This window comes from Lissotriton vulgaris, chromosome 6, assembly GCF_964263255.1.
Source record: "Lissotriton vulgaris chromosome 6, aLisVul1.2, whole genome shotgun sequence".
NCBI lineage: Eukaryota > Metazoa > Chordata > Amphibia > Caudata > Salamandridae > Lissotriton > Lissotriton vulgaris.
In genome coordinates this window covers 12,320,313-12,346,612 of record NC_141694.1, presented here as the reverse complement: position 1 = coordinate 12,346,612, position 26,300 = coordinate 12,320,313, and the positions used below count along the sequence as shown (strand labels likewise).

The window sequence follows — 26,300 nt, the reverse complement described above, 5'->3', positions numbered from 1 at the left end:
GCTTCCGCTGTGGCTGTGTTAGCCAATAAATTCCCTGCACCGTGAACACCATCACGTTGATGACTCAGTGCGTGTATCACGTGAGTCTTCTGTAGTTCTTTCTTTAAAAGAACTACTTATTCCCAAAGCGTTTTATGCTTTATTGTGGCACCTGTGTCAACTTTGTAGCCGTTTTTACTCCATGTCTGCATGTCACTGTTGTAAGACTTGACGCAGAAATGCCAATCGCTCACTATTAGTGTCGGAAATTCACGATCGGCATTTTCAAGCGCCATCTTTAAAGATCTTATTTCAGCTCGCTGAGCTGAACAGTTTCTGAGTGATTCAGTTTTGGTAATCATCGGTTTGAATTTACCAGAGCGCCAGCGACCTTTTACAATCACGCACGCTGCATTGTAGGATTCTTCCTCTACATCGTAGTGTTGTGCAAATCTGTCCATGTAGATTACACATGTGTACTGTTCGAGAGGCAGAATTTCGATTGGCAGAGGATATTCTTGTTCGTATTCTAGATCATCTAGTTTTTTCAGTTTCGGGTCAAAATAGTATTTCACGTCTTCTGTAGCAAGGGAAGTTTCCCATTGTACCCATTTTGGATCTAATGCCACTGTATTCAGATTGCGTGGACTTGTTAATGCCTCAAGGGCTGATTCTGCAATATAAACAGTTATTCTCTTGCCTTGGGCCAGGGCTCTTTCTTTTGCTACAGCAGTTTGAACCGCAATCAGAATTTTTTCTGTAGAACTGGATTTAATTTCAGCTTTAGTATACCAATGTGATTTGTAAGCTATAGGTACCGTTTCTCCCTCATTAGAGGTTAGTATGTGAATCCACATCTTCCTGGGATTACTCGGATTATAAGATCACGTGTGTTTTCACGTGTTTGCAATTTTGTTTTAGTTAACATGTCTGTTTGTAGTGATCTTAAAATTTCTGTGTGTTTCTGGGTCCAATTTATTGGTTTGAAATCAGGTCTTATTAATTCATAGAGAGGCTTAATTTAGTATGTATGTTCTTCCGAAATTCAGGAAACCTAGTATTGATTGTAAATTCTTCAGCGTTTTTGGTGCTTGGAGTACAGCACATTTCTCTAAGAAATTGTCAGCTAGGCTCTTGCCTTCACTTGATAATTCATATCCTAAAAACAGGACAGTTAGATGGGCAATTCGTGACTTTTTAAAGTTGAATTTGTAACCCTCTGTAGCGAACCCAAGTATTATGGTGTTCACTCTTTTTAAGTGAGTCTCCAGGTCGTCATCTGTCAGATAGATTTCATCGACATAGGATAATGCCTCATTGTCGTATATTTGTAGTAACTCTGTTACCCTTGCTGAGAATAATCCTGGGCTATTCTTGAATCCCTGTGGGAGTCGACAGAAGTGTTTTTGTGACCCCATTATTGAGAAAGCGGTCAAATAGCTGCTTTCAGGTGCAATGTTTTGACAAAAGAATCCATTAGAGATATCTAATGTCGTTTTATGACAGGAGGGCACCCTCACGCACATTCTCTGGGAGTGCCCGGTGCTGTCGGCCTACTGGAAGGAAGTCTTAGATGAGGTGGATAGGCATTTTGAGATCGAGCTTCCGCGCTTCCCCGCGTATGTCTTGCTTGGCCTCCCCAATGACTTGATGTACCCGCTGAAATCCCGCAAGGGCAGGCAGATTGCGATTGCGCTAGGCTCCGCCGTCCAGAACATACTGGTACTTTGGCGCACCCCCACTGCCCCCTCTATCACTGGTTGGTTGCATAGGCTCTGGCAGGTACTGGGCATGGAGAAGATATCGCTAACGGTGGCTGGGAATGTTGACCAGTTTGAGGAGCTCTGGCATCCCTTTTTGGCACTGCTGTCCACGGAATTTCGCGAGCTTACGTGTCCACGGTACTTACGCCTCCTTAGGCTGACGCCGCCGGCGCCAGCGGCGGAGTGAATGTGCGGATGGGGGGCCGAGGGTCGGGGGTGGGAAGTGGAGTTATGTGCTTCTAATGCTGACTTTCGGACGGGGATGTTGGGGTATTGTTTTCTTTTCTTTCCTTCTTTGCTTTTCTTTCTCCTTCCTTTCTGGGGTCGAGGGGCTGGTGGAACGGTATGCTTCTCTTTTACTGTGTAGCGGAGTGTTATTTTGGCTTGGCCTTGCCTAGGGAGTGGGGGCCTACAGGGGGGTCGTACACAATGCCTTATTGCCTTATGTCTTTGCCTTGTTACCCTCTGGGGCATCCTGCCTCCCTCTTTTCCTTCTGACTCGCTGCAACGTTTTGCTTCTTGTATTGTATGTTTACCTGACTTCCTGCTCCCCTCCCCGTGTTTTTTTTTCTGCCTTAATAAAATACTTTAAACCTAATGTCGTTTTATATTTTTTGCGCACAATGTTATTCATTAGTGCTGCACTGTGTGAGTTTTGTACTGCAAATGTTTTTCAACAGGAGTTAAGGTGTCTGTAGTCCACAACTAGACGATATGAATCGTCTGGCTTGTAGACAGGAAACAAAGGATTGTTCATTTGTGAGGTGCATGTTTCAATCACCCCTTGATATTTAAGTTGATCTAAAATCTCCTTGACTTGCTTTTTAGCTTCTTGTTTAACCGGGTACTGCCTTTGTGCAGTGGGTGGATTTTTTAACTGGATTTTGTGGCGAGGCATATCCTCATCCCATCCTACATGATTTTTATATAAAGCAGGAGCTTGGGCTACTGCCTACTTTCTTGCAAGTGTATATTTTTTATGAATTGGTATATGATTAGAGAAGGCAGGCATAATTATTTCTTCGCAATGAGGGCACTCCCTGACAAACTCTGGTGGCCAGTCTTTTTCAGCTAACAGGATGTCATAGCCTTTCGAAAGGTTATCCCAAAAGAGACCCCTTACTTTCCTCGTCTTGTCCCTCTCTATACGTAATGTTATTTCGTATATTTTATGGGGTTTGCTAACCCTGGTATCTGCAGATTCCACCTGAATGTATTCATTCGTTTCCACTGTCTCCAGATGATTCATCAGGATCTTGCGAGCTATGGTCACTTCTGCTGCGCTGTCTAGCATTGTCTGGGCCCACTCTCCGTTTTTCAGTTGTGTCCTCAGAATCCTCGGCATGTTGAATCTTAATACTTGCTACCTTCTTTCTGGGATATTGTGATTTATTACTTTGATGAGCAGGTTCTTTCTCTTTGGACATGATGTGCTCTTCTCTGTGTTCTGACCGTCCTCTTCTTTCTGATTTCTGTGAGGAAGATCGAGAAAGATTGAGTGAGAAGGATCAAGAGGGACGTGTATCAATATCTTGATATCTATCAGGTTTTCTCAATTTATCCCTATCTCTATTTCAGAGGGCTCCCTTTGGGGAGACTTGTTTCCTCGGTCTGGAGATTTTTCTCTCCGTTGAGGAGACCTTCCTCTGGACTGGAATCGTTTTTCCCTGGGAGTGGACTGTTTATTACTCCCAGCTCCTTTTTGGTGTATTCAGATTATTTTTAATAACGTTTTTTTCAGGATTTTCAGTTAGTTGGGGTTTTACCGGTTTCCCACCCAAATTATCTCTTCCTAGTTCTTCATAGGATTTTTCTATGATTCTGGCAAGTTCAAAAGGTTGGTCTGCTATATCTGTCTCCTTCAATTTCTGGCGGATCGCCACAGATGCTGCTTCTCCTTTTATGTTGGCTAATAATATAGCCGAGACCTGCTTGAAGTCTTTCAATAATTTCATACCCAGAGTTAAAGCAGGTTCTGGACCGTATTCATTTTGAATCTGTCTAAGTACATCTGGTATAACCGCCATAGACGGAACACCATGTGTTTTTGTGAATATTGAAGCAAAGACTGTGCCCCAAGTGTCTTGAAGACTTCCACATGTGGTGCAATCCCCATTAGAAGACAGATAGTCAGAATTCTGTGTTTCTCAGTAGGAGTAGTATCTGGAAATACTGCTTCTATTTGAGTAATTTTCTGTGCCAACCAAAATGGAATTTGTTCCCGTTTTGTGGGTACTTTACCAAGACATGATTGTATGTTCTGTGGTGTGATTTTGTTTATGTTCCACTGATGAGGGGTCGGCTGTGGAATTTTAATTGCAGGTTGGAATGTTGAAGTCCGCATGAAATATTGGACCAATTGTCTATGTATTTTAATTAATAGTTTTAGCTGAGCTAAAAGTTCCCGGGCTGGCATTTGATCAATGTCTGGATGTGGTGTGTAGCTGGCTAGAACCGGCCATGTGGCTCCTGGTCTACCTAGTGGACCGAGCCTGGTAATGTGATTTTGATGTTTTAGGGCGCCATTAAACCAGAGCAGATGCTCTTGGTAATTTAGTGGGATTTCAACGTCCTCGTAAGGAGTGTATTCATCTGGAGGTTCCTCTATTTTGTAATAGTGGAATTCTTTTGTTATAGCGTTTCCTGCTGGAAAGTGTATCCATGAATAGAATACCTCTGTCTGCCGATATTCATGGGCCTCTACCACGAATATGACTGTACCACCACGTGATGTCAGTCCATTTTCTATAAGTTTAAGAGTTATAGTTCTCCTTACGTTGACCGGAATGAGTATAGCACTCGGGTCATTTTCCTGGATGGTTGTATCATCCTCTATGAGTTGATCTGCTATTCTAGCTCTCTCTGCTTCATCTTCACTTTCCATTATTTTTACTGACAGAAAGCTCTTTGTTGCAGTTCAAGTTTCACGAAAACAAAGATTAGGTGCACAATATTTTGGAACACTGTATCCTTCAACATTGACTAATCAATCAATCAATCAATCAGTAAATTTATATAGCGCGCTACTCACCCGGAGGGTCTCAAGGCGCTTAGGGGAGGGGGGTCTGCTACTGCTCGAACAGCCAGGTCTTGAGTTGCTTTCTGAAGGAGAGGTGGTCTTGGGTCTGACGGAGGTGGATGGGGAGAGAGTTCCACGTCTTGGCTATCAGGTATGAGAAGGATCTTCCTCCCATGCTCGTCCTTCGGATGCGTGGAACGGCTGCGAGGGCATGGCTGGTCGAACGAAGCTGGCGGGTGGGAGTGTAGAAGGTCAGGCGGTTGTTGAGGTACTTGGGGCCCAGGTCGTGGAGGGCCCCAAGTAAGTGCGTGGGTGAGGAGACGGAACGTGATTCTCTTGTTGACGGGGAGCCAGTGCAGGTCTCTCAGGTGTCCGGAGATGTGGCTGCGACGGGGGATGTCCAGGATGAGTCGGGCGTAGGCGTTCTGGATGCGTTGGAGTCGCTTCTGTAGTTTGGCTGTGGTTCCGGTGTAGAGGGTGTTACCGTAGTCCAGTCTGCTGGTGACAGGAGCCTGGGTGACCGTCTTCCTGGTTTCGGTGGGGATCCATCGGAAGATCTTGCGAAGCATGCGAAGGATGTTGAAGCATGAGGACGAGACTGCGTTGACTTGTCTGGTCATCGAAAGGGAGGAGTCCAGGATGAAGCCCAGGTTGCATGCGTGGTTCGTAGGTATTGGTGCGCGCTGCCCAGGGCAGGGGGCCACCAGGAGTCGTCCCAGGCGGAGGAAGATGTTCCCAGGATGAGGACTTCTGTCTTGTCTGAGTTGAGTTTCAGGCGGCTGCTCTTCATCCACTCGGCTACTTCTTTCATCCCTTCGTGTAGGTTGGTTCTGGCGGTGGCTGGGTCGTTGGTGAGGGAGAGGATCAGCTGAGTGTCGTCGGCGTAGGAGATGATGTTGAGGTGTGTTGGCGTGCGATGGCCGCGAGGGGGCTCATGTAGATGTTGAAGAGGGTGGGGCTGAGTGATGATCCTTGTGGTACGCCGCAGATGACTTCGGTGGCCTCGGATCTGAAAGGGGGGAGGCGGACTCTCTGGGTTCTTCCGGCGAGGAACGAGATGATCCACTCCAGAGCCCTCTCTTGGATTCCGATGTTGCTGAGGCGTTGTACTAGGGTGCGGTGGCAGACCGTGTCGAACGCTGCGCAGAGGTCCAGGAGGATGAAGGCAGCTGTTTCCCCGTTGTCGAGCAGGGCTCGGATGTCGTCAGTGGCTGCGATGAGGGCGGTCTCGGTGCTGTGGTTGGTTCGGAAGCCGGACTGCGAGTGGTCGAGGAATCCGTTCGTCTCAAGGAAGGCGGCAAGCTGTCGGTTGACGGTCTTCTCGATGACTTTGGCGGGGAACGGGAGGAGCGAGATGGTGAGGTAATATAAATTTTATGGTCAAGTTATGTTCCCTAGCGAGTACCCCACCGACTCCATGTACGAGTTAAAGTGCATGTAACTTCCCTCCTGTGTCAGCTATGAAGACGCAAATACATTTGCGTCCAACGTTAACATGTCCTCTTTCAGACCCACCATGAATGGGTCAAATGGTCCGTTCCTAAGTATGCTATGCCAACGTCTTTTTGTAGTGTACTCCTACGTTTTTCAGCCCTGGCTGAAGTAGGCCCTGAATCTCTGCCACCGAGCCTCTTTTTCTGGCTTCTGACTCCGAGAAATCTCTGCCCAGGCAGCCCCCGTACCCGTGAACTCTGACTTACTTCTAGCGCGGCCCTCCGTGCTCAGCTCAGCCCGCTGCCTGCCAAGATTGACTATAACCTTCGAGTTATCTGTTTCCCTCCCCGAAAATACATTCCAGCCTGCTAGCTTCAGTAAACATCCTTCCTCAGCTACAGGGCTAAAGGGCCGACCTGTCTCTGTGCAAGTAATTCATAGCTTCGTTGCCATGCTTCCATGGAAGGCCCCATGCCCCCACGCTTCTCATACAGACACTCAGGCGCTTATACACGCACTCACAGCAAGTATAGAATAGCTTCTGCTCTAGAGACCTCTATGCCCAGATAGCTTAGTTCCTAAACATCAGATATCAGATATGATAGAAGCACAAGTTGATCTGACATGCCAGACTTCTGTCTCTTTCCGTCAGTGTAAATGTCAAGTCCCCTGCACCCCTCCAATTACACGTCATGCAGCTGCGCACGCATCCAAGCTTCCGATTTCTGCTGACATTGCCACATTTTCTGTTAGTGCCACCCCTTTGTGACACCTATCAGTGACGTTTCCAGAACACACCTCTAGTTCACGCCTCTTGATTACGCACATGTACCACGTGTATACTGTTATCTTGTCTTCTCTCAGCTGTTACGCCTTCTATACTGTTTCCAATGATGCAAAATAAGTATATAAGCTATGTACTGTTAATAAAATGGAGCGCTCTATCCCTTCTGACACCCTGTGTGGTGGTCAGAACATGATATCTTGGCCATGACCATTCCTTTTTAAGGAATAAAACCCTTAGAACTCTTACACCACGGACTCTGTCTTTTTTCATCCGATCTGAGTTATTATTGATTAAGCACTTACCTGCATAGAAATTAAGAGAGTAAATTAATTATTTACGTCAATGGGGCAGTAGTTCTTGAGGTCGGTGGGGTCTGCTGATGGTTTTTTCAGGAGGGCGCTGAGTTCGGCATGCTTCCAGCTCTCCGGGAAGGTGGCGGTGTTGAAGGAGCAGTTGATGACGTCTCGGAGTTGGGGTGCGATGACTGAGGCGGCTTTGTTGAAGACGTGGTGGGGGCATGGGTCAGTTGGTGATCCGGCATGGATGGTGTTCATGGTGTGGATGGTGTCTTCGGTGCTGAGCGGGGTCCAGGCTCGGAGGGTGGTGGTAGGGGGCATTGTTTCGATAGTTGGGTGCGTGGGCTGTGTGCCGAAGCTGTTGTGTATGTCGGCGATCTTGTTGTGGAAGAACGAGGCGAGTGAGTCGCAGAGTTCTTGCGAAAGGGTAATGTCGTTGGTTCCGGCGCTGGGGTTGGAGAGCTCTTTGACGATGTTGAAGAGTTCTTTGCTGTTGTGTGCGTTGTTGTCAAGTCGTTCCTTGAATGCTGTTTTCTTGGTGGCGTGGATCAGCTGGTGGTGTTTGTGGGTGGCGTGCTTGAAGGCCGTCATGTTGTCTGTAGTCGGGTCTTTGCGCCAGGCTTTCTCGAGGGTGCGGCAGTTCTTCTTGGAGTTCCTGAGATCGTCGTTGAACCAGGAGGCCTTCTTGCTGCCTGGTCTGCTGTGATGGTTTTTCAGGGGTGCGAGGTCGTCAGCGCAGTTGGTGATCCACTGTGTGAGGTTGTTGGCCGCCTGGTTAGGGTCAGTTGAGCTGGCGGGGGGATTCAGGTTCAGGGATGTGGCGAGCTGGTCGGAGGTGATCTTTTTCCAGCTCCTGCGGGGAACCTGTTGCGGGTGGTGGTGGGTCGTGGTCCTTCTGAAGCTGAAGTGGACGCAGCTGCGGTCTGTCCAGTGGAGTCCGGTGGAGTGGCTGAAGGAGACGTCCTTGCTGGAGGAGAAGACGGGGTCAAGCGTGTGTCCGGCGCAGTGGGTGGGGGTGTTCACCAGTTGCTTGAGTCCGAGGTTGTCCAGCAGGGTGGTGGTGTTGCTGTCCTTGTTGTTCTCCAGGTGGAAGTTGAGGTCCCCTAGGAGGATGTAGTCAGCGGAGGGGAGGGCGTGTGGGCTGATGAAGTTTGCGATGTCTTCGCTGAATTGTGCGCGGGGGCCCAGGGGTCTGTAGATGAGGGTGCCTCTGAGGGTGGTCTTGGGGTCGGTGTGTATCTGGAAGTGGAGATGTTCGGCGGCTGTGAGGGTGTTGTCGGAGTTGGTTGTGATGCGGATGGTGTTCTTGTGGACGATGGCGATGCCTCCTCCTGTCTGGTTGACGCGGTCCCTTCGGGTGATCTTGTATCCGTCCGGGATGGCGATGGCGATGTCGAGCGCTGAGGAGGCGTTCATCCAGGTCTCAGTGAGGAAGGCGACGTCCGGGGATGTGGTGTCGAGCAGGTTCCAGAGTTCCATGGCGTGCCTGTGGACGGAGCGAGTGTTGAGCAGGATGCACATCAGGTGGTTGCTGCTGGTGCTCGGCTTGGCGGGAGCGGTGCAGGTCCGGATGCAGGCGAAGTTGCAGGAATGGCAGCAGAAGGCTCCGTGGGTGCGACGCGGGGTGACTCGGTACCATCCGGGGATCCTGCCGGTGTTGAGTGCGTTGAGGGTGGCGGCGGTGTAAGTCCGGCGGGTGGGCTGGCGTCTGCGGGGGCCAGGGGTCCTGGCGCTGGGCGCGGTCCAGGCGTGGACGGGTGTAGACGGGCTTGCCTTTGGCGCGCCTTCGGTGCACAATCTGTACGCCCGCTGCGCGTCAACGCTGCACGTGCGTGGGGGCGACATAAGAAGGGAGCCGGGAGGGAGGGTGCACTGGGTGGCGGGAGCGGGGCAGCCAATTGGCTGGCGGGGGGCGGGGCCGCAGGGAGGCAGCGGCGGGAAACTCAGGAGCGGGCGATCGGGCGGCTCAGCGGCGGCTGGGTCGCCTGCAGCAGAGACAGCGTCAGGAGGAGCGTGGGGGCAACCCGGCCTAGGGAAGGCACAGTGGTCGCTGACTAAACCAAAAACTAATACATAGGAATCTCTTCCTACTAAGTTCCGGCGGATATTAACCTTTCACCCACTCCAGACGTCTTTTGGAGTTTTTACGGAAAAAGGGTTCTGTGTGAAAAAGCACGACTGAGTTACTCTAGTGTCTTGCGTTAGATTATCGCCTTACCAAACGTTGGGCGCCATGTAGTGTAGTTCCTATATTCCCAATAGGCCCTGCGCTTTGGAATAATATAAACAGCAGTGTAGACGTAGGACTGAGGTCGACTAGGTCTCTACTGACTATATTAGACTTAATTAGTTTCGCCAGCTAGCTCAGAGGTCACTAGAAACTTTCTCGAATGTTTAGGAAACGGTTAACTCTCCGGATTAGACAAGAAGGGATTAGCTTCTGACAACCATACAAACATGACAACTATGCTCCCTCAGAATAGAGTGTATCTCTAGAGTCGTCTGAAAACAATAGGCAGCTATTTCACTCAGTCAATCGTGCATACTTAGTTTCACCAGAGTGCAGAGAAATAGAGAGACGGGCGTTTTCAATAAAAGGTGTTATTTTATTGAGCAGTCTTCTTTCTCATGAAGAGAAATGAATTGCCACAATTGCAATACTTATTATGAAGTAAAGTGCGTACAGTAAAAGTAGTATTATGAAATATTACTGTAAAAGCATAGATATGGTTTCTTAGCCATATGATACTTTAAAATAGATAAAATATATATACATACATAAAACCATTGACTAACGTACTCAACTGGTGCTTCTAACTACGCCTACCCCGATGTACCTGACCTAAGCCTAATACTTGGGAAGGAGTAAGTAAGTAGCAGTTTAAGTTAAGTTGGTTAAGATTGTTTTTTGCCAAGGATTTGAATCAAGAATTCTCTTTAAGGGTTTAGTCAGCTCCGTACCTTGGTAATAGAATGTGGGAGGTCTGGTATCTCTTTCTTCAGGACTCGATCTCCCAGCAACACGCAAGGGTGACTCGGGAACACCGGAGCTGGATTTTCTCGGCGTGAGAAAAAGTAGCTTCTCCAGCGCGTCAAAGGGGAGGGGCGGTTTCCGTGGGCTCTCGCATCAGCTGGGCTTTGGGTAAGTAGATAGCCGCTCTGCTCCATACCACCGTGTGTTTGCTTAAGGCAACTGTTTGTATTTTATACCTGAAAGGTGCCGGGGTAGACGCAAGGTTGGACATAAGACGTCACTAAGAACTTTCTGAACTCCAGGAGTTCTTGTTCAAATCAAAACAAAAGCAGGGGGTAATTTCCCGTGCTGCTGGAGGCTTGGTTTGTTTAAAGAACGCGTTGTGCTTTCTAGGAGTCGATGGGAGTAGCCGTGCTGTGCTTTGGACTGCATGGGCTATTACTGAATATGGATATGATTCTTATGCCTTTATAAGGATATTATTTATTATGACCACACATGGGCATTAATCGGGAATATCGAAATTGGGTCCTAGATAGAAATACAACAATACGGGAAGTACGTTTTCTCCTTCCTGAGTTTAGGATTGCAGTCAGTCAACATCGCATGCCTCTTGGGCCGCTACACCCACTCTCTGTGGGATACGGTTGTGGACGTGCTGCCAGAATGCCCGGTGGAAGTCCGGGCTAAACTCGGCCAAGCCCTTGTGGATGGTCGAGATGCGGCGTGTTATTCCATCCGGTGTGGGCTGGACACTACTGCTTCACTGGGCAGAGCGATGGCAACGACGATGGCGATTCGTCGCCACGCCTGGTTGAGTTCTGCCAACTTCTCAGATGATGTCCAAAACACACTTATGGACATGCCGTCTGATGGCCGTCGCCTCTTTGGCGACAAGGCAGACCATGCGCTTAAACGACTCCAGGGCTACGGCCAAGTCCTTGGGCCTCTCGGCCCGCGCCAGCAAAAGGCTGCCTTTCGTGGCCAAGGAAGGGGCGCCCCACACGTCCTGCCAGCCACGGGCCGCAGACTACTGTCCAGCCCGGTGGTGGACGTGGAAACCGCTGTGGCGGCGGTCAGGGACAACGGCGAGGCCAGTCCACACCTGCCCCTGCAGCATCCGCCTCAAAACCTTCCAAGTCCGAGCTTTCAGGCCCATGTGACGCCAGTGGGGGGCAGGGTTCACCATTACCACCTCCACTGGCGCACTGTCACATCGGACAGGTGGGTGCTGCAAATCGTCCGAAGGGGCTACTCCCTCCCCTTCGAGGCGACCCTTCCAGCCATGCCATCACAGTGCCACCACGTGTCGAGGGATCACTTGAAACTTCTACAAGAGGAGGTTATGGCCCTCTTGGCCAAGGGGGCCATCGAGCGCGTTCCTGGGCCAGAATGAGGGTGTGGTTGCTACTCCCACTACTTTCTGGTACCCAAGAAGGGCAAAAGGGGCCTACGCCCTATCTTGGACCTCCGGAAGGAGAAGTTCAAGATGCTGACATTGGCTCAGGTCTTAGCTTCCCTAGATCCTGGAGTCTGGATGGTAGCATTGGGCTTGCAGGACACTTATTTTCACATCCCCGTCCTGTCGGCCCACTGGCGTTACCTCCGGTTCACGGTAGGCCACGAGCACTTTCAGTTTACCGCGCTCCCCTTCGGCTTCACCAGCGCCTCACAGGTGTTCACGAAAGTGATGGCGGTGGTCGCAGCTCGTCTGCGCAGGCTAGGGGTTTCAATCTTCCCCTACCTCGACGACTGGTTGTTGAAGGCGGGCTCGCCCCAGACAGTCGTCAGCCACCTCCGGACTACGGCCGACCTTCTGCACCTGCTGGGGTTCTCCATCAATGTACCGAAGTCACACCTGTGCCACTCTCAGAACCTCCTCTTCATCGGAGCGGTTCTAGACCCGGCACAGTTTCGGGTTTATCCTCCCGAACAGCGGGTTTGGGATATTCACGCTCTGATTCCGATCTTTCAGCCTTTATCCCCAGTCTCAGTCTGGTTGACGCTGCAGCTTCTGGGGCTGATGGCCTCCTGCATCCTGCTGGTGCATCACGCCCGGTGGCGGATGCGGGCTCCGCCGTGGGACCTGGAGTTTCAGTGGGCCCAGCATCAGGGCAACTTGTCCGACCATGTCTTGATCTTGGAGGGCACTGCGAGGCAGTTGCAGTGGTGGCTCACGAACCGCGATTGGGTCAGCGGCAGATCCCTCTCCCTACCCCAACCCGAGCACTTCGTTGTGCCGGACGCGTCCCCCCAGGGCTCGGGAGGCCACATGGGAGAGGCGGTGATCAGAGGACTCTGGTCTCCGGCGGAGTCCCGGCTCCACATCAACCTTCTGGAGCTGCGGGTGATCCGGCTTGCACTGAAGGCATTATTTCCCTCTGTCCGGTGGAGTGTAGTGCAGGTGTTCACGGACAACACCACCGCCATGTGGTACTGCAACAAACAGGGCTGGGTGGGGTCGTGGACCATATGCCAGGAGGCTCTGCGCCTCTGGCAGTAGCTGGAACATCAGGGCGTGACCCTGGTGGTTCAACACCCGGCAGGTTCTCTGAACGCCAGGGCGGACAAACTCAGCCGTCGGTGCATGATGGATCACGAATGGCGTCTGAACTCGGACGTGGCGCAAGTCCTCTTTCAGCAATGGGGAGAGCCTTGGTTAGATCTGTCCGCCACAGAAGAGAACGCGCAATGTCATCAGTTCTGCGCCTTGGAATTTCCAAGGCAGCACTCGCTCAGAGACGCTTTTCGTTGCGAGTGGAGTTGCGGTCTGTTGTGCGCCTTTCTGCCTATACCACTTCTGCCCAGAGTGCTGAAGAAGATCAGGAGCGACGGGGCCCAGGTTATCCTTGTGGCTCCGGACTGGGCACGAAGATATTGGTATCCAGAGCTACTCAGCATGTCTGTCGATCCCCCGATTTGTCTGCCTCTTCAGGAGGACCTTCTGTCGCAGCAGCAGGGGACGGTCCTCCACCCGAACCTGTCCAGTCTCCACCTCCATGCTTGGAGATTGAGCGGCAACAGTTGAAGCCATTTGACTTGCCTCCTGAAGTTTGTAATGTGATTCTGGCAGCCAGGCGTCCCTCCACAAAGTCGGTATACGCCTGCAGGTGGAACAGATTTGTGGCATGTTGCACAGCAAAGGCTGTAGATCCCCTCTCTGCTCCCCTTTCTGAGGTTCTCCTCTTCCTTCCTTCTCTTGCCCGGCAGGGCTCTGCTCTGGGCACTCTCAAGGGCTACCTTTCTGCCCTTTCCACCTTCTTAAGGCTCCCTGATCAGCCTTCTTTGTTCAAGTCCCCGATGGTTAACAGATTTTTAAAGGGCATCACTCATATGTTCCCTCCTGTTCCTTTCGTGATGCCCCAGTGGGACTTGACCCTTGTTCTAACTTACCTGATGTGAGCTCCTTTTGAGCCTCTTCATAACTGTCCTCTCCGTCTTCTTACGCTTAAGACTGCTTTCCTGGTTGACATCACCTCTGCCAGGAGAGTGAGTGAGCTCCAGGCTCTTTCATCCAAACCTCCTTTCCTTTCTGTCCATCCGGACAAGGTTGTGTTGCGGACAAGACCCTCTTTCCTGCCCAAGCTTGTCACGTCCTTCCACATCGGGCAGTCCATCACCTTGCCCACCTTCTTTCCGCCTCCTCATCCCTCGAAAGAGGAAGAGAGGCTCCACCGTCTGGACCCAAAACGTGCGCTCTCTTTTTACCTAGATCGCACATGCCAGTTCCGGGTGGATGACCAACTCTTTGTTGGTTACGTGGGCGCTAAGAAAGGACGGGCGGTGCACAAACGGACCATCTCTCGGTGGATCGTGTTGTGCATTCAAGCGTGCTACTCTTTGGCTAAAAAGAAACCTCCTGTTGGGCTGAGGGCCCATGCCACTCGGGCCACGGCGACTACTACTGCCCTGGGCCGTTGAGTCCCCTTGCAGGACATTTGTCAGGCAGCTACGTGGGCCTCGCTGCACACGTTCGCAAGACACTACTGCATCCAGTCTGACGCCTGGGGATATTCTAAGGTAAGGAATCTATCACTAACTAATGTCTCTTACAGATATATCGTTACACAAGTAGTAACTTGTGCATAGATTCCATGAAAAATGGAACTTCAGAGCCTCCCACTAGCAGTATGAACGCATGACCTGCAAAAGAGAGGATAGTTGTATTGCTACCAAATAGCAATCAGCTGATAAGTGTAATATGAGGAGCAAGTGAAGACCAGACGTTATTATGTAAAATAAGATAAAATGGCGGCCATTATTATAAGTGAGTGTTTGCCTCTGCGTATGGACCTAGAGAGTGCCTGTGCATTACAACTAAAACAAACCCATCCCCGTACTTCATAGAACAAGAAGTAACTGTCACAGAAGAATTGCCAATGGGTCCCCATTTTCCCCTCCCTAACCGAGAAACCGTATTAGAGAGAATGTAACCTGTACCTCTTGGGGTTGAAGTCATACATGTAGGTCCCACAATATGAATGCACAGTAAGTACCAATCACCCAAGTGGTGCCTGTGGCATAGCATCAACCAACCATTTGCCGGGGACGACTAGGGTGCATCATCTCAGTGCTTGCGTCTCCAGGAGGATCGGTATCGGCTCCATCGCTTCACCATGGATTTTGCAGGGTGGCTCCTTCTGCCGCTTTGGGATGAGTTGAAGTCCATGCGGGGTAGGGTGTGCAGCTTCAGCTGCACTGATTCATCTGCCTAGGTGAAGTCCTCCTCCGTGAAGTCAAAGAACAGAGTTTTTGAGTTGAAGACTACTCTTAAACGTGCTAGATATAGCAGCATGTACTGGATTTTTAGGTAGCAAAGGCGTTGTTTTGCCGCTGTGAAGGATCGACGCTGCTGTTTCACCATTTTCGTTTAGTCTGGGAATATCATTAGATCTTGTCTTGGCTCCTTGCATATTTAAGGATTGCAAATCTATCCATATAAATTAGAGTCTTGGCTAATGCCGGTCACAACCTCGCCCAGGTGGGGATTTCTTTACCAGTCCCCGAGGGACTCTGCGGGCACCACTGGTTGGGGCCATTCTGTCAGACCCCTCTTTGAAGTCAACAAATCACAGATTGTGACGGGCACGGCCCTTTGCATCCTTCAATTGTGCCACTAGCTACTTCGTCACTATTGTCAGTGTTTACTTTACTTTTTGTTCTATGGCCCCGACTGAGTCTTCAATGCTGGACACTTTGGTCTCTGCTTATGTGTTCCTTTCAGCTGCCTTCCAAAGATCTTGTTGAAGTTGTGTGACATTGGAGTCAACCGCCCAGATCATAGTATTAAGCATATCTCATGACTTTGTGATTGCAGCCAGCCGCGCCGCGTTGTCCGAATGACTCCAGCTGGCCTGCTCATCTCCAGAGTAGTGGTGCCAATTTGGGCATGTTTATCCATGGTGCTTTGTTTAGCTGTGGTAGAGGGATATTTGTCTTTCGTCGTATTGAACTGCGATCCTTTGGGCTCACTCTGGGTCACCCCTCAGCAGCAGCCAAGCGCACATCCCGCCAAGCTCCCTGTCCGGAGCACTAGGGGCCGCACGTGTAGTCAGCGGCGGGCGGCCCCACTCCGCAATCCAGCATGGAGGGGAAGAGAGACAGTCCGCAGTGTGGGGCTGCGCAAGAAGTACATCTTTCAACCTCCTATACCCTGTTGCAAGCCACATCAGGACCTAGCCTGACTGCCTCCGCAATGAGGGCACTGGCCTTCAGTGCTGTTCCCTGATTAGGTCTCACTCAGAGTATTGTTGACACTGGAAACACTCCAATGCTTCGGTCCAGCCAGCACACAGATGGGGGCACACCAAGGACAAATCATGTCGCTGCAGCTGGGCAGTCGGGCCGTCATTGTCTCTTCCAGCGTTGGGTCCACTCTCCTGGATCCCCTCCGTTAGCTCTGGACAGCAAGACCAGGAAATCTGCAGCCTCAGGCCATAACATCGGGGCAGAACGCCCACGTCGGCATCTCTTCAGCCACCGGAATGTGGCTAGGCCTGCCCGGACAATGCTCCCTGTCACCAGGCGGGCCCGCATCCCCCCAGAACACCTGGTCCAACACGTTTATTCCAACGCACTTGTGGACAGGCGGGTGTTGGACAGGCCACGTGAAGGGCTTGCTCCCTCCCCGCACGACCGGGCCCGAGCCCGGCTCCTCAGGTGTGACACGCAACAACCACCCGTTTCCCGTCTCATATGGGACCCCTGTCCCTGGGCATCTCCACATCATGGACCCGAATCACTACCGGCCCCCTCGCCCGGCTTGGGCGCCATCTTGAACACAGCCCCACGAGGCCGCGTGGCCTCCGATCGACCCTAACCCTGGGCCTGGCCAGGCCCCGACATCCCGGCACCACCATCCATCCAGGAGGTGAGCGGACTACTTGGCGGGTCAATGGGAGAAAGAGGTGTCGATGGCTCTCCCCCGCCAGGTGCCGATCGCCCCGGCTCCCCCGGGCACTGGCTCCACCCCCCTGCTGGGTGTCTGGACTCCCTCATCCCGGACCTCCCGACCTCCAAGTGCGAGGGTCCGGACATCAAAGGGCGCCAGACCTATAACTGGGACAGCTCCAGAGCAGGAAGGCAGTTGTATCCTGGAGTCGAGAGACGCAGTGAAGAACTCATCCTTGACGGACTACTGGCGCTGCCGTGGTCCTGCCTTGCGAACTATCGTCCTGCCTGCTGGCGCTGCCGCAACCTTCTGAAACCTTCATCGTCGTCGGGACCTGCTGGCGTGGCCGCGGACCGTTTGCAACCACCACCTTCACCGGGACCTGCTGGCTCCGCCGCGGACCGTCGCTACCTTCAACCAACCCGGGACCTGCTGGCTCAGCCGCGGCCCGTTCATCTAGAACGCCGAGCTCGAGGATTGTGAGCTATTTCATCCACCAGATTGGTAACAAGACTGTCCAGCTACCCTTTTCCCAATCAAGAGACTAGAACCGAGGGGACCCCTGAGTCCAGACCTCCTTGTACCATTTCACCGTACTTAAAGAATCGCTTATAAAGAACGTTAAACCTTATCCTTGTGTGGTGTACATCTGTGGGGGGGAAGTTACTCGTCTGTACGATTGCTGGAGACGGCTCTCCCTGGAGACCTCTCCCCTTATTCTCGGCCGACCCTCCCGGTCCGTCTAACAGCGGGGGTCCTCAGCGTCTTCTGTCCCGGCACTCCAGGCAGTGCTGTCTATTTAGGGCATCACACCGCTGGCAATGAGCCCAATAAGGGTCAAGATCAGGGGAGATGTGCGGTTGATTGCTCTGTGCCAAACTATAAGGCCGCCGTACTGCTGTAGTGACTTAGCACAAGGAGCCTTGCTGTCTGAGAATTCAAGGCGGAGCTGGTGGTGGGTTTATGAGTTCAATAAGATTCTTATGATAAAAGTAAGTAACTTCTTTCAGCATTGTAGAATCTTTTTGATCTTTAAAAACCATTGAATAGAACAACAAACTCACCTTCAGACTGCCCACCTTAAACAGAAGTGAAAATGAATACGCCCCGATTTCCTGAAGATGGGAGATTTTAAGCGAACACGTTCTTCAGAGCAGTGGGGCCCACCACAGTATCTCCATCCAAATCCAAAATGTACTTGTTGAAAGGTACCCCTTTTTTGTTGGTCACCCTCGTTTTTTTTCTTTTATTTTTTGGACTCACCTGCAGATAATCGTGAACTCTAATAACGGGACAATGCTAGTCAGTGCCAGGTGTATGTGCTCTGATCCTAAAACATGCTGGAATTTCACTTAAAACCTGATGGCATTTTTAACTTTTCTACAAAGCCATTGTACACGGAGCAGAAATACACCCATGGCATGGAAAGTTAAATGCTGCTTGTGGACTGCCGCGCCTCTTATGCGATCCAAAACACTGCCAGTGAGAACATCGCTTTAGGCCCACCCTGGGTAGCCTGATAACAGCAGCTTGAACCCTGCTGCACACATCTGTCAAAATCACCCTTTAGACTGATGTTAAATATTCAACATTAAACAAGCGGTCCACAAGGTAGAGTGTCTAATATTTAAGAGTGGAACATGTGTGTGATTAGAAATGGCAAGTTCCCTCGGTGGCAAGGCCCAAAATGTCCATGTCGGTGGTCAAGCTGCAGACAGCACATAGAAGTCAACGTGTAGATTATAGTATGTATACGTTTATAAACTTATATAAGTTTTTACCTTTACCAGCCACTGACTTCTTACAAAGCCATATTCTTATATTAAATTAAAATCCAATCTAAAGGTGAAGTCTGATTTTTCTTAAATATATTGGTAATGTAACTTTTAGAATGTTACTTTAACCCTGCCTGAAGCTGTTGAAGGCTAAATTGCATCATCTCCCTGGCAACTGCCCAGCTGGTACTTGGAATTAGTCATGAAATAGGTGTAACAACTGCTCCAGAGCTGTGATAGTGGCCTGGGAGTGGGGAGGTATTTTCTTAACCTGTCCGCACACAAGAGTTCTGGGTGGATGACCAACTCTTCGTGGGGTATGTTGAAGCGAAGAAAGGACCTGCCGTACAGAAGAGTACCATCTCACGATGGATCGTGCTCTGTATCAAAATCTGGTATGCATTGACTTAGGAGCAACCCCCTGAGGGTTTGCAGGCTCATTACACCAGAGCTAAAGCTGCAACCTCTGCGTTACTACGTGGATGCCCGTTCCTGGAACTCTGCTAGGCATCAACATTGGCTTTCTTGCACACTTTTACCAAACACTACTGCCTGGACAGTCAGGCCGTATGGATGGGCATGTTGCCCGTTTGGTCTAGGAAGACTTCCTCGTGTGAAATTGGTCCTCAGAACACCTCCGGGGAGTTATTGCTTGGGTTTGTATTCTAAGGTAAGGAATCTGCGGCTAGAAGTCTCTATCGGATGAGCAATTTACTCCAGTAACGCCCTAATCTGGTAGAGATTCTATCTAGCCCCAGATTCTTTACCTACCCACCCATCCTCCCCGCTCTGCGATCAGATTTCTAGGGACGGGGCTTTCACGTTTCAGGGCCCTAGTACTCTACACCAGTGGTCAGTGTGCTTCGTGGCTCCAGGCTTCTGGCGTGGAACGTCTCAAAATGGTTCTGACGTCAGCGCGCTGGGGTGCTGCTTAGATAGGCACCATGCATGTTACTGCGGATGATGCCACTTGGAGCCGAGCGACACCACCGACCGACGCCAGGGGTGTACTGCCCAGGAAAACATTTCCCGATATATTCTGACTCCTGAGTATAATTCTAAGGTAAGGAATCTACGGTTAGATAGAGTCTCTACCAGATAAGGCATTACCGAAGGCAAGTAACTTGTTCTTCTGGGCAAGTTCTTCACTTTACCTCAGGAAAGTTATCTATGGAAGTTAGGAAATAGATTTTCTTTTTACGATTTGGCTGATGCACCAAGGGATGCCTTATTTAGAGCTTGTGGCTTATGTGGGAAAAAGAGACTTTTGTGGATGACCACACAATGAAGACGTAAGGAATGCAAGATAAATCAAAGGTACTCTGCAAACCCCATCAATGGCAGGGAAGGACGTTTGCTCCGTTGGCTGTAGAAGAGGATGGCAAGTGACTAGGCCTGCTCATATGAAGTTTGAGTTTCTTACTAGCTTTGTTGATGTTGCGAAGAGCCAGGCTGTTATCTGCTTAATATACCAAAGGTGGCACTTGTGCATCTTTTCAAATCCATGTACTTTAGGAAAGATGTATGCAGTACTTTTTGGACTACATTCATAATTTGAGCAGTAAATTTAAAGGCATCTAAAAGTTTGTTTGGTGTCTTTCGTTTGCAATGTGGCACTATCTGGTTATATCTGAAGTCGTATCGAGGACTTTATGCATGGTTCCTCCAGCTCAAGAAGATGCAACAGTAATTGATGAGGTGATAAGTCATGAAGTGGTTGAAGGCATCTCCTTAAACGCCAAAATCAAGACTTTATCCATTTCTTTGACTTTCGTTTATCTCATGGAAAATGCGTAATTGCTCTAGAAGTTGCAGATGGTAGCCATGCCCAGCCATGGCCATGCCAAGGTACCAAGGCCTAAGCCCTCGACTCGAATGACCCAAGTGAGGTGGACAACTGTTGGAGGTAAATACTGGGTGTTTTCTGTGATTATAATATTCTGAACATTCCATCTTGACAAGTTGGAGCATTTCAAGATCATGTGAGCCTGTATTAGAATACAATGGTCTGCCAGCAGATCCTTGAGTCGCTCGACAAGGTGATTCCACTGCGCAGGGTGAAAGATAAGCCGTCAAAAGCCACTCCCTGGTTCTCTAGTGATCTTCTCCAGCAGAGACTTCACTGTAAACAGGCGGAGCAGGTCTGGAGAAGGCACTATCTGGAAGCAGATAAGCTGCTCTATAAAAAATCCCTCCAGGACTATAAAGTACAGATTAGGGTGGCTAAAGCCAAGTTCCTAGAGGAGACCTTGGCTAAAGCAGGTAACAAGTCCCAAACCCTATTCAAATTAGTTAAGAACCTCTCCAATCCAGCCTGCACTACATCCGCCATTCCGGCTTCTCATGAGCTATGTGACTCCCTATCCTTGGCGTTTGAGGATAAAATAAAAAACATCCTGAATGGACTTTTGGCCTCCAATTCGACCAGCCCCCTCGTCTCTAGTTCTTTGGAACCGGTCAGCATAGCGACTCGGAAGGCCCTTGAGGAGGAGGCAGTACAGCCTCGGCTGACCTGCTTTCCCACTCCTTCTTTGGAGGCTTTCTGCTTACTGGCCAATGGCGTTTCATCTGGCTCCCCTTTAGACCCATTGCCACATATGTTCTGGAAGCTGTTTCAGGGGGAGCTCTTTCTGCCGCTCCATTCCATCTGCTGCCAGTCCCTTGTCACAACCACGGTCCCTGATAGCTGGAAACTGGCAGTGGTTACTCCTCTGCTAAAGAAGGCCACCTTGGACCCGTTGTGCCTGGCCAATTATAGGCCCATTTCGCTCTTGCCTTTCTCTGTAAAAATCTTAGAGAAATTGGTCACTAGGGTCCTGTCCAGTTTCCTTGAAACCAACGACCTTTTGAACGTGGCCCAATTTGGATTTAGGCCGGCCCACGGCACGGAGTCTGCTTTGGTGGCCGTTTTGGACGACCTGTGTTCGCGCGTCGACATGGGAGGAGCGGCGTTTCTGGTGCTACTCGACATGTCGACCGCGTTCTATACGGTTGACCATGCGGTGTTAGTTGGCAGGCTCCGGGAGTCCGGGGTGACCTGCCTGGCCCTGGACTGGCTGGCCTCATACCTCTGTAATAGGCAGCAATCTGTGGCCTTGCCGCCTTTCCGATCAGTCGTAAAAGATGTGAATCCAGGTGTGCCGCAGGGCTCTGCAATCAGCCCGATAATTTTTAACCTATATCTTCGCCCTCTATTAAGTTTGATTAAGTCATTTGGCATTTCTGTCATCAACTATGCCGATGACACTCAACTTATTTTTTCCTTTGAGGGCAGGGAAGCGGTTTCTATGGAATCCTTTCACCGCTGCATGACTGTAACGGCGGACTGGCTGCAAAAGAACTCGCTCCAGTTCAATGAAGCAAAGACCGAAGTTCTCCATTGCTCACTGGACCGAATGCCCCGTCCTTTACCCGAGGGGCTCTGGCCTTTCTCTACTCTAGGCACCGTAGAGGCGGCAGAATCCGCCCTCAACCTAGGCGTCCTGTTCGGGCCTAGCCTCCAGCTGGATACCTTCGTTAATAAAACCACGGCGACTTGCATGCTACTGCTCCGCATGTTACGGAAAATTCTTCCGCTACTCCCCCCCTCGGCAAGGACGGAAGCAGTGCGTAGTATTATCCTCAGTAGATTAGACTACTGCAACGCACTGCTTCTGGGGGCCCCCAACACCTTGGTCGCGAAGCTGCAGCGGGTGCAGAATATGGCAGCTAAACTGGCTCTTTCATGACCACGGTCTGCCTCGTCCTCTCTTGCGCTCTCGGATCTTCATTGGCTTCCTGTTCAAAAACGGATCTGCTCAAATCCTCCTGTCTGGTTTTCAGAGCTCTGCACTGGCTGGGTCCAGTGATGTTACAAGATCTATTCTCCTGGTACTCTACCGCCAGACCTTTGAGATCCTCTTCGGCATTCCTGGTCACTGTCCCCAGGATAAAAAGGGTGAGGATGGGCAGCCACTCTTTCAGCTTTACGGCCGCCAAACTATGGAATTCCTTACCGATGTCTCTAAGGAGCAAGCAGGATCTCTTGTCTTTTAAAAAGGATCTCAAAAGCGACCTCTTCCCGAGAGCAGCGTAGTGTTAACATCTGTAGGTAATGTTTATGGTCGAAGCGCCCGGATACCCTTTGGGTGACAGCTGCGCTCTATAAGTATGCTTACAATTACAATTACAATTACAATGGTGGAACGCTTTGGCTGCCGGTAAGTCACATTTTCGTCTCTCATGCCTGTGCTCTCACCTCTGATGACACCAGAGAATGTCAAATGGAGTATTGTAACCTGCACCCGAGATCCCCAGCACTAGGCATCCATACATCTCTTAGCATTATTACTGTGTCTACTGTAATATCAGGAGTTTTTCCTTTTCATTTCAGGTTAGTGAAAAGTTTGCCCGTTATATCGATGAGCAGATACAGAAGAGCCGCACGGATTTGTCTAATGTGAAGACACTGCGGCAGCTACAGCAGTTTTTGGAGCCCATGCTGTTCCTCTCTGGATTGGAGTTGGCTAACACCTTTGAGCACTTTTACAGGTAACAGGAGCTGCTCTTCCCATGCCAAAAATACAATCAGCAGAGCTGGTCCGCATTATATAGGTCTCGTATTGAGTATTTGTGCTAGTGTAACTATTGCGGTCATGTCGGCTATTCAACAAGAAGTCATACAGTTAATAGTGATGAGACACGCAGCATAATAGGGCTGGTTCTGTTTCATCATGTTGCAAAGGTTGAGTCTTTTTCACGGTTAATAGCACCTTTGAGCTCTCATGGTCATGTGACTTCTAGCTGCTAGTTTCACAAAGTGCTCATGGGATGGGCAACATAAACCCAATGAAGTCTATCTCTGGTCTGCCTCCATACTGCCCAGTGGTTTGTCAATTAAGTTCATCTCTGGTCTGCCTCCATACTGCCCAGTGGTTTGTCAAACCCTGTTCTCCACTGTCAACACCTTCCTCCACCTCCTTTGCTGCCTGGCTGTTCTACCCCTCTCTTTTCCCACTCCACCCCCATAAAGTCTCTCTCCTTCTGCTTTCTGGTCTTAGACCCCCTCCCTGCTTAGCACTAATCCACCCCACCATGTGCGTCCACTTGTTTCTTTATATCCCCTGCGCAGCTTTGTCCCTTCCTTTTCTGCGTGTTCCTCTTTTATCTACACATCTGTTCTCTCGCACTGACCCAGTACTTTTCCTCCTCTCCCTTCTTGAACTACTTTGTGCTCGCCTCCTCTCTCTATTTTCTTTTATCGTATCTGCACTACGCTGTGACCCTGCTCTTTACCACCCTTTTGAGCTCCTCTCTTCTTTATTTCCCTCTCCTGTATTTGAGGTCTTCTATAATCATCTCCGAGTCAATTCTGTGAAACTTTCCAACTACCAAGGACACTTTCAATAGCCTCACCAGAGAGGGAAGCACCATGTGTTGCCTCACTCAAGGGCCCGAGGGCCAGAATATGAGAAAGCACATTGCATTGGTGTTGTCATCTACATTGTCAGAATCGGGCCATGGTGTTCACACGACAGACTGAACAACAGTCTATTGTCTCCATTCCCACTCCCAAGATGAGTCCGCATGTGACTTCATCTACCAGCCTGGTTGGGATAAAGAAGTGTTTACTGGCTGCATTCCTATGCCGAATTGGCGAAAGGGTATCTACATGTTATATCTCTCATGTTGGGTTCCCCAGTCTGTCCTGGGATTTTCTTCACTTTCCTTCATCTTGCATAAGTTTCTCCGATTGGTGTGAGAAAGGGGTCAAGGATGTCATCTGCGCAAAGCACCAAGGGTATCCTCTACATTTCATCAATAAACCTCAAGGAGTTTTGTTTGGCTCTATTTTAATCTGCTGTTGTGTTACGGTGTTGCTTGTTAGATCATCACTCAGGAATATCTAAGTTGAGCAGCAACGTTTCAGTGTTTTTGTTCTGGTGCTTCTTCAGGTTTTATCAAGGAGACTCGCCAGAGAGTATTTGGTGTGCGTCTTTATACTTCATCTGGTGAATGGTCCTACCACACTGTAAAGGAATGTTTATAATTTGTATTCTCAGGCTTTCTTTAATTTGTTACTATCTCCAGGCATTATCTCGGAGATCGTCTCCTGTCTCAGGGGAAGGTCTGGCTGGAAAGTGCGGTCATCGATCAAATCAGCCGGTGCTTCCCAAATCGCTTCCCGCAGCAGATGCTGAAGAACCTGATGGAGTCCGAAGAGCTGCAACAGGAGTTCCACCTCTTTCTTCTGCAGCAGCTGGACAAGAAGTTGCTGGATGAGGGGGACAAGGAGGATCTCAAAGAGGTGAGAGCTCGCAGGGGAATGTACCCGAATGTCTTGGTTCCAGGGTGAGTTCACAACACCAAATTGTTCTTTCAAGGCATGAATGTCACCTCTTTGTTTCTGTAGACGATGGAGGATCAACTGCAGGGAGCAGGTGAGGAACCAGAGGTGAAGGTGCTTGTTCTTTCGCCACGCTGCTGGACCATATCCCCACTCTGTCTTATGGATGATCCCGCAAAATACTTACCAGCATCCCTCAACAGTTACCTGATGAAATTTTCTGACTTTTATACAAAAGGTGAGTTATTTCACTTAGATCAGTGGTCGCCTCTCACATCAACAACCAATATGGGAATCCGCAGAATATGTTTGGGAAAAATGAGTTTCTTGATGTCAGAGTATACCAGAACACTACGGGGGAAAAGAGTTGTAGGTGTTCTGCCCTCATGCTTCTTAAATCGGACGGCGTCCGCTGGTACTTATGCTCGAGCCAAAGTGCCACAGTGTGTTTACGGGTGACAGCAGATACTTTGCTGTTGGTTAAAGTCCACAGACAGTTGAGCTGAACTTTAGAGTCTCCTTGGAGTGGTAGCTCATTAGTATTCTGCACAATATATGATGCCATTTCACGGTTTTGCTGATTTGGGATGGGGCTCTGTGGACATTGGTAGAAATTGCTCTACTGTGAACCATAATTGGGCATAAGAAAGCCCCAACTGATAACCTCCAATTATTGGTCTAGATGCCATGAAATTATTAGAAATATATTTTTCTCTGATCAAGGTGGTGTAAAATGATCTAATAACCCATCGGGAAATGCATCAACTTTTTTTATTCTGAGTTGACTGGATGTAGAGCCTGCTTTTTAAATAATTATAGATGTAAAAAACACTTATTGTCTCAGAATCTGGAGGAGACCGGAACTAGTCGCACGGTGTGGGCTAATGTGAGAATGATGCTTGTGTCTGAGAGGTTACAAGGTGTGGGAGAATGTGTGAATAATGCTTGTGTCCGAGAGGTTACAAGGTGTGGGAGAATGTGTGAATGATGCTTGTGTCCGAGAGGTTACCAAGTGTGTGTGAATGTGTGAATGATGCTTGTGTCTGAGAGGTTACAAGGTGTGTGTGAATGTGTGAATGATGCTTGTGTCCGAGAGGTTACAAGGTGTGGGAGAATGTGTGAATGATGCTTGTGTCCGAGAGGTTACAAGGTGTGTGAGAATGTGTGAATGATGCTTGTGTCCGAGAGGTTACAAGGTGTGTGAGAATGTGTGAATGATGCTTGTGTCCGAGAGGTTGCAAGGTGTGGGAGAATGTGTGAATGATGCTTGTGTCCAAGAGGTTACAAGGTGTGTGAGAATGTGTGAATGATGTTTGTGTCTGAGAGGTTACAAGGTTTGTGAGAATGTGTGAATGATGTTTGTGTCTGAGAGGTTACAAGGTGTGTGAGAATCTGTGAATGATGCTTGTGTCCGAGAGGTTACAAGGTGTGTGTGAATGTGTGAATGATGCTTGTGTCCGAGAGGTTACAAGGTGTGGGAGAATGTGTGAATGATGCTTGTGTCCGAGAGGTTACAAGGTGTGTGAGAATGTGTGAATGATGCTTGTGTCAGAGGTT

The 26,300-nt window shown here is 49.7% G+C and overlaps 1 protein-coding gene across 4 annotated transcripts in view; it reads left to right on the top strand.

Annotated features, from left to right (window-relative positions):
* The window catches only part of LOC147706699 (cullin-9-like), a 354,395-nt gene that overhangs the window by 281,466 nt on the left and 46,629 nt on the right, over positions 1-26,300 (top strand). For all 4 annotated transcript variants that reach the window (XM_086925838.1, XM_086925836.1, XM_086925837.1 and 1 more), the window contains exons 24-26: positions 22,791-22,948; positions 24,488-24,704; positions 24,810-24,981. In XM_086925838.1, the coding sequence (XP_086781964.1) occupies positions 22,791-22,948; positions 24,488-24,704; positions 24,810-24,981 (547 nt within the window). The remainder of the gene's footprint in view (positions 1-22,790; positions 22,949-24,487; positions 24,705-24,809; positions 24,982-26,300) is intronic.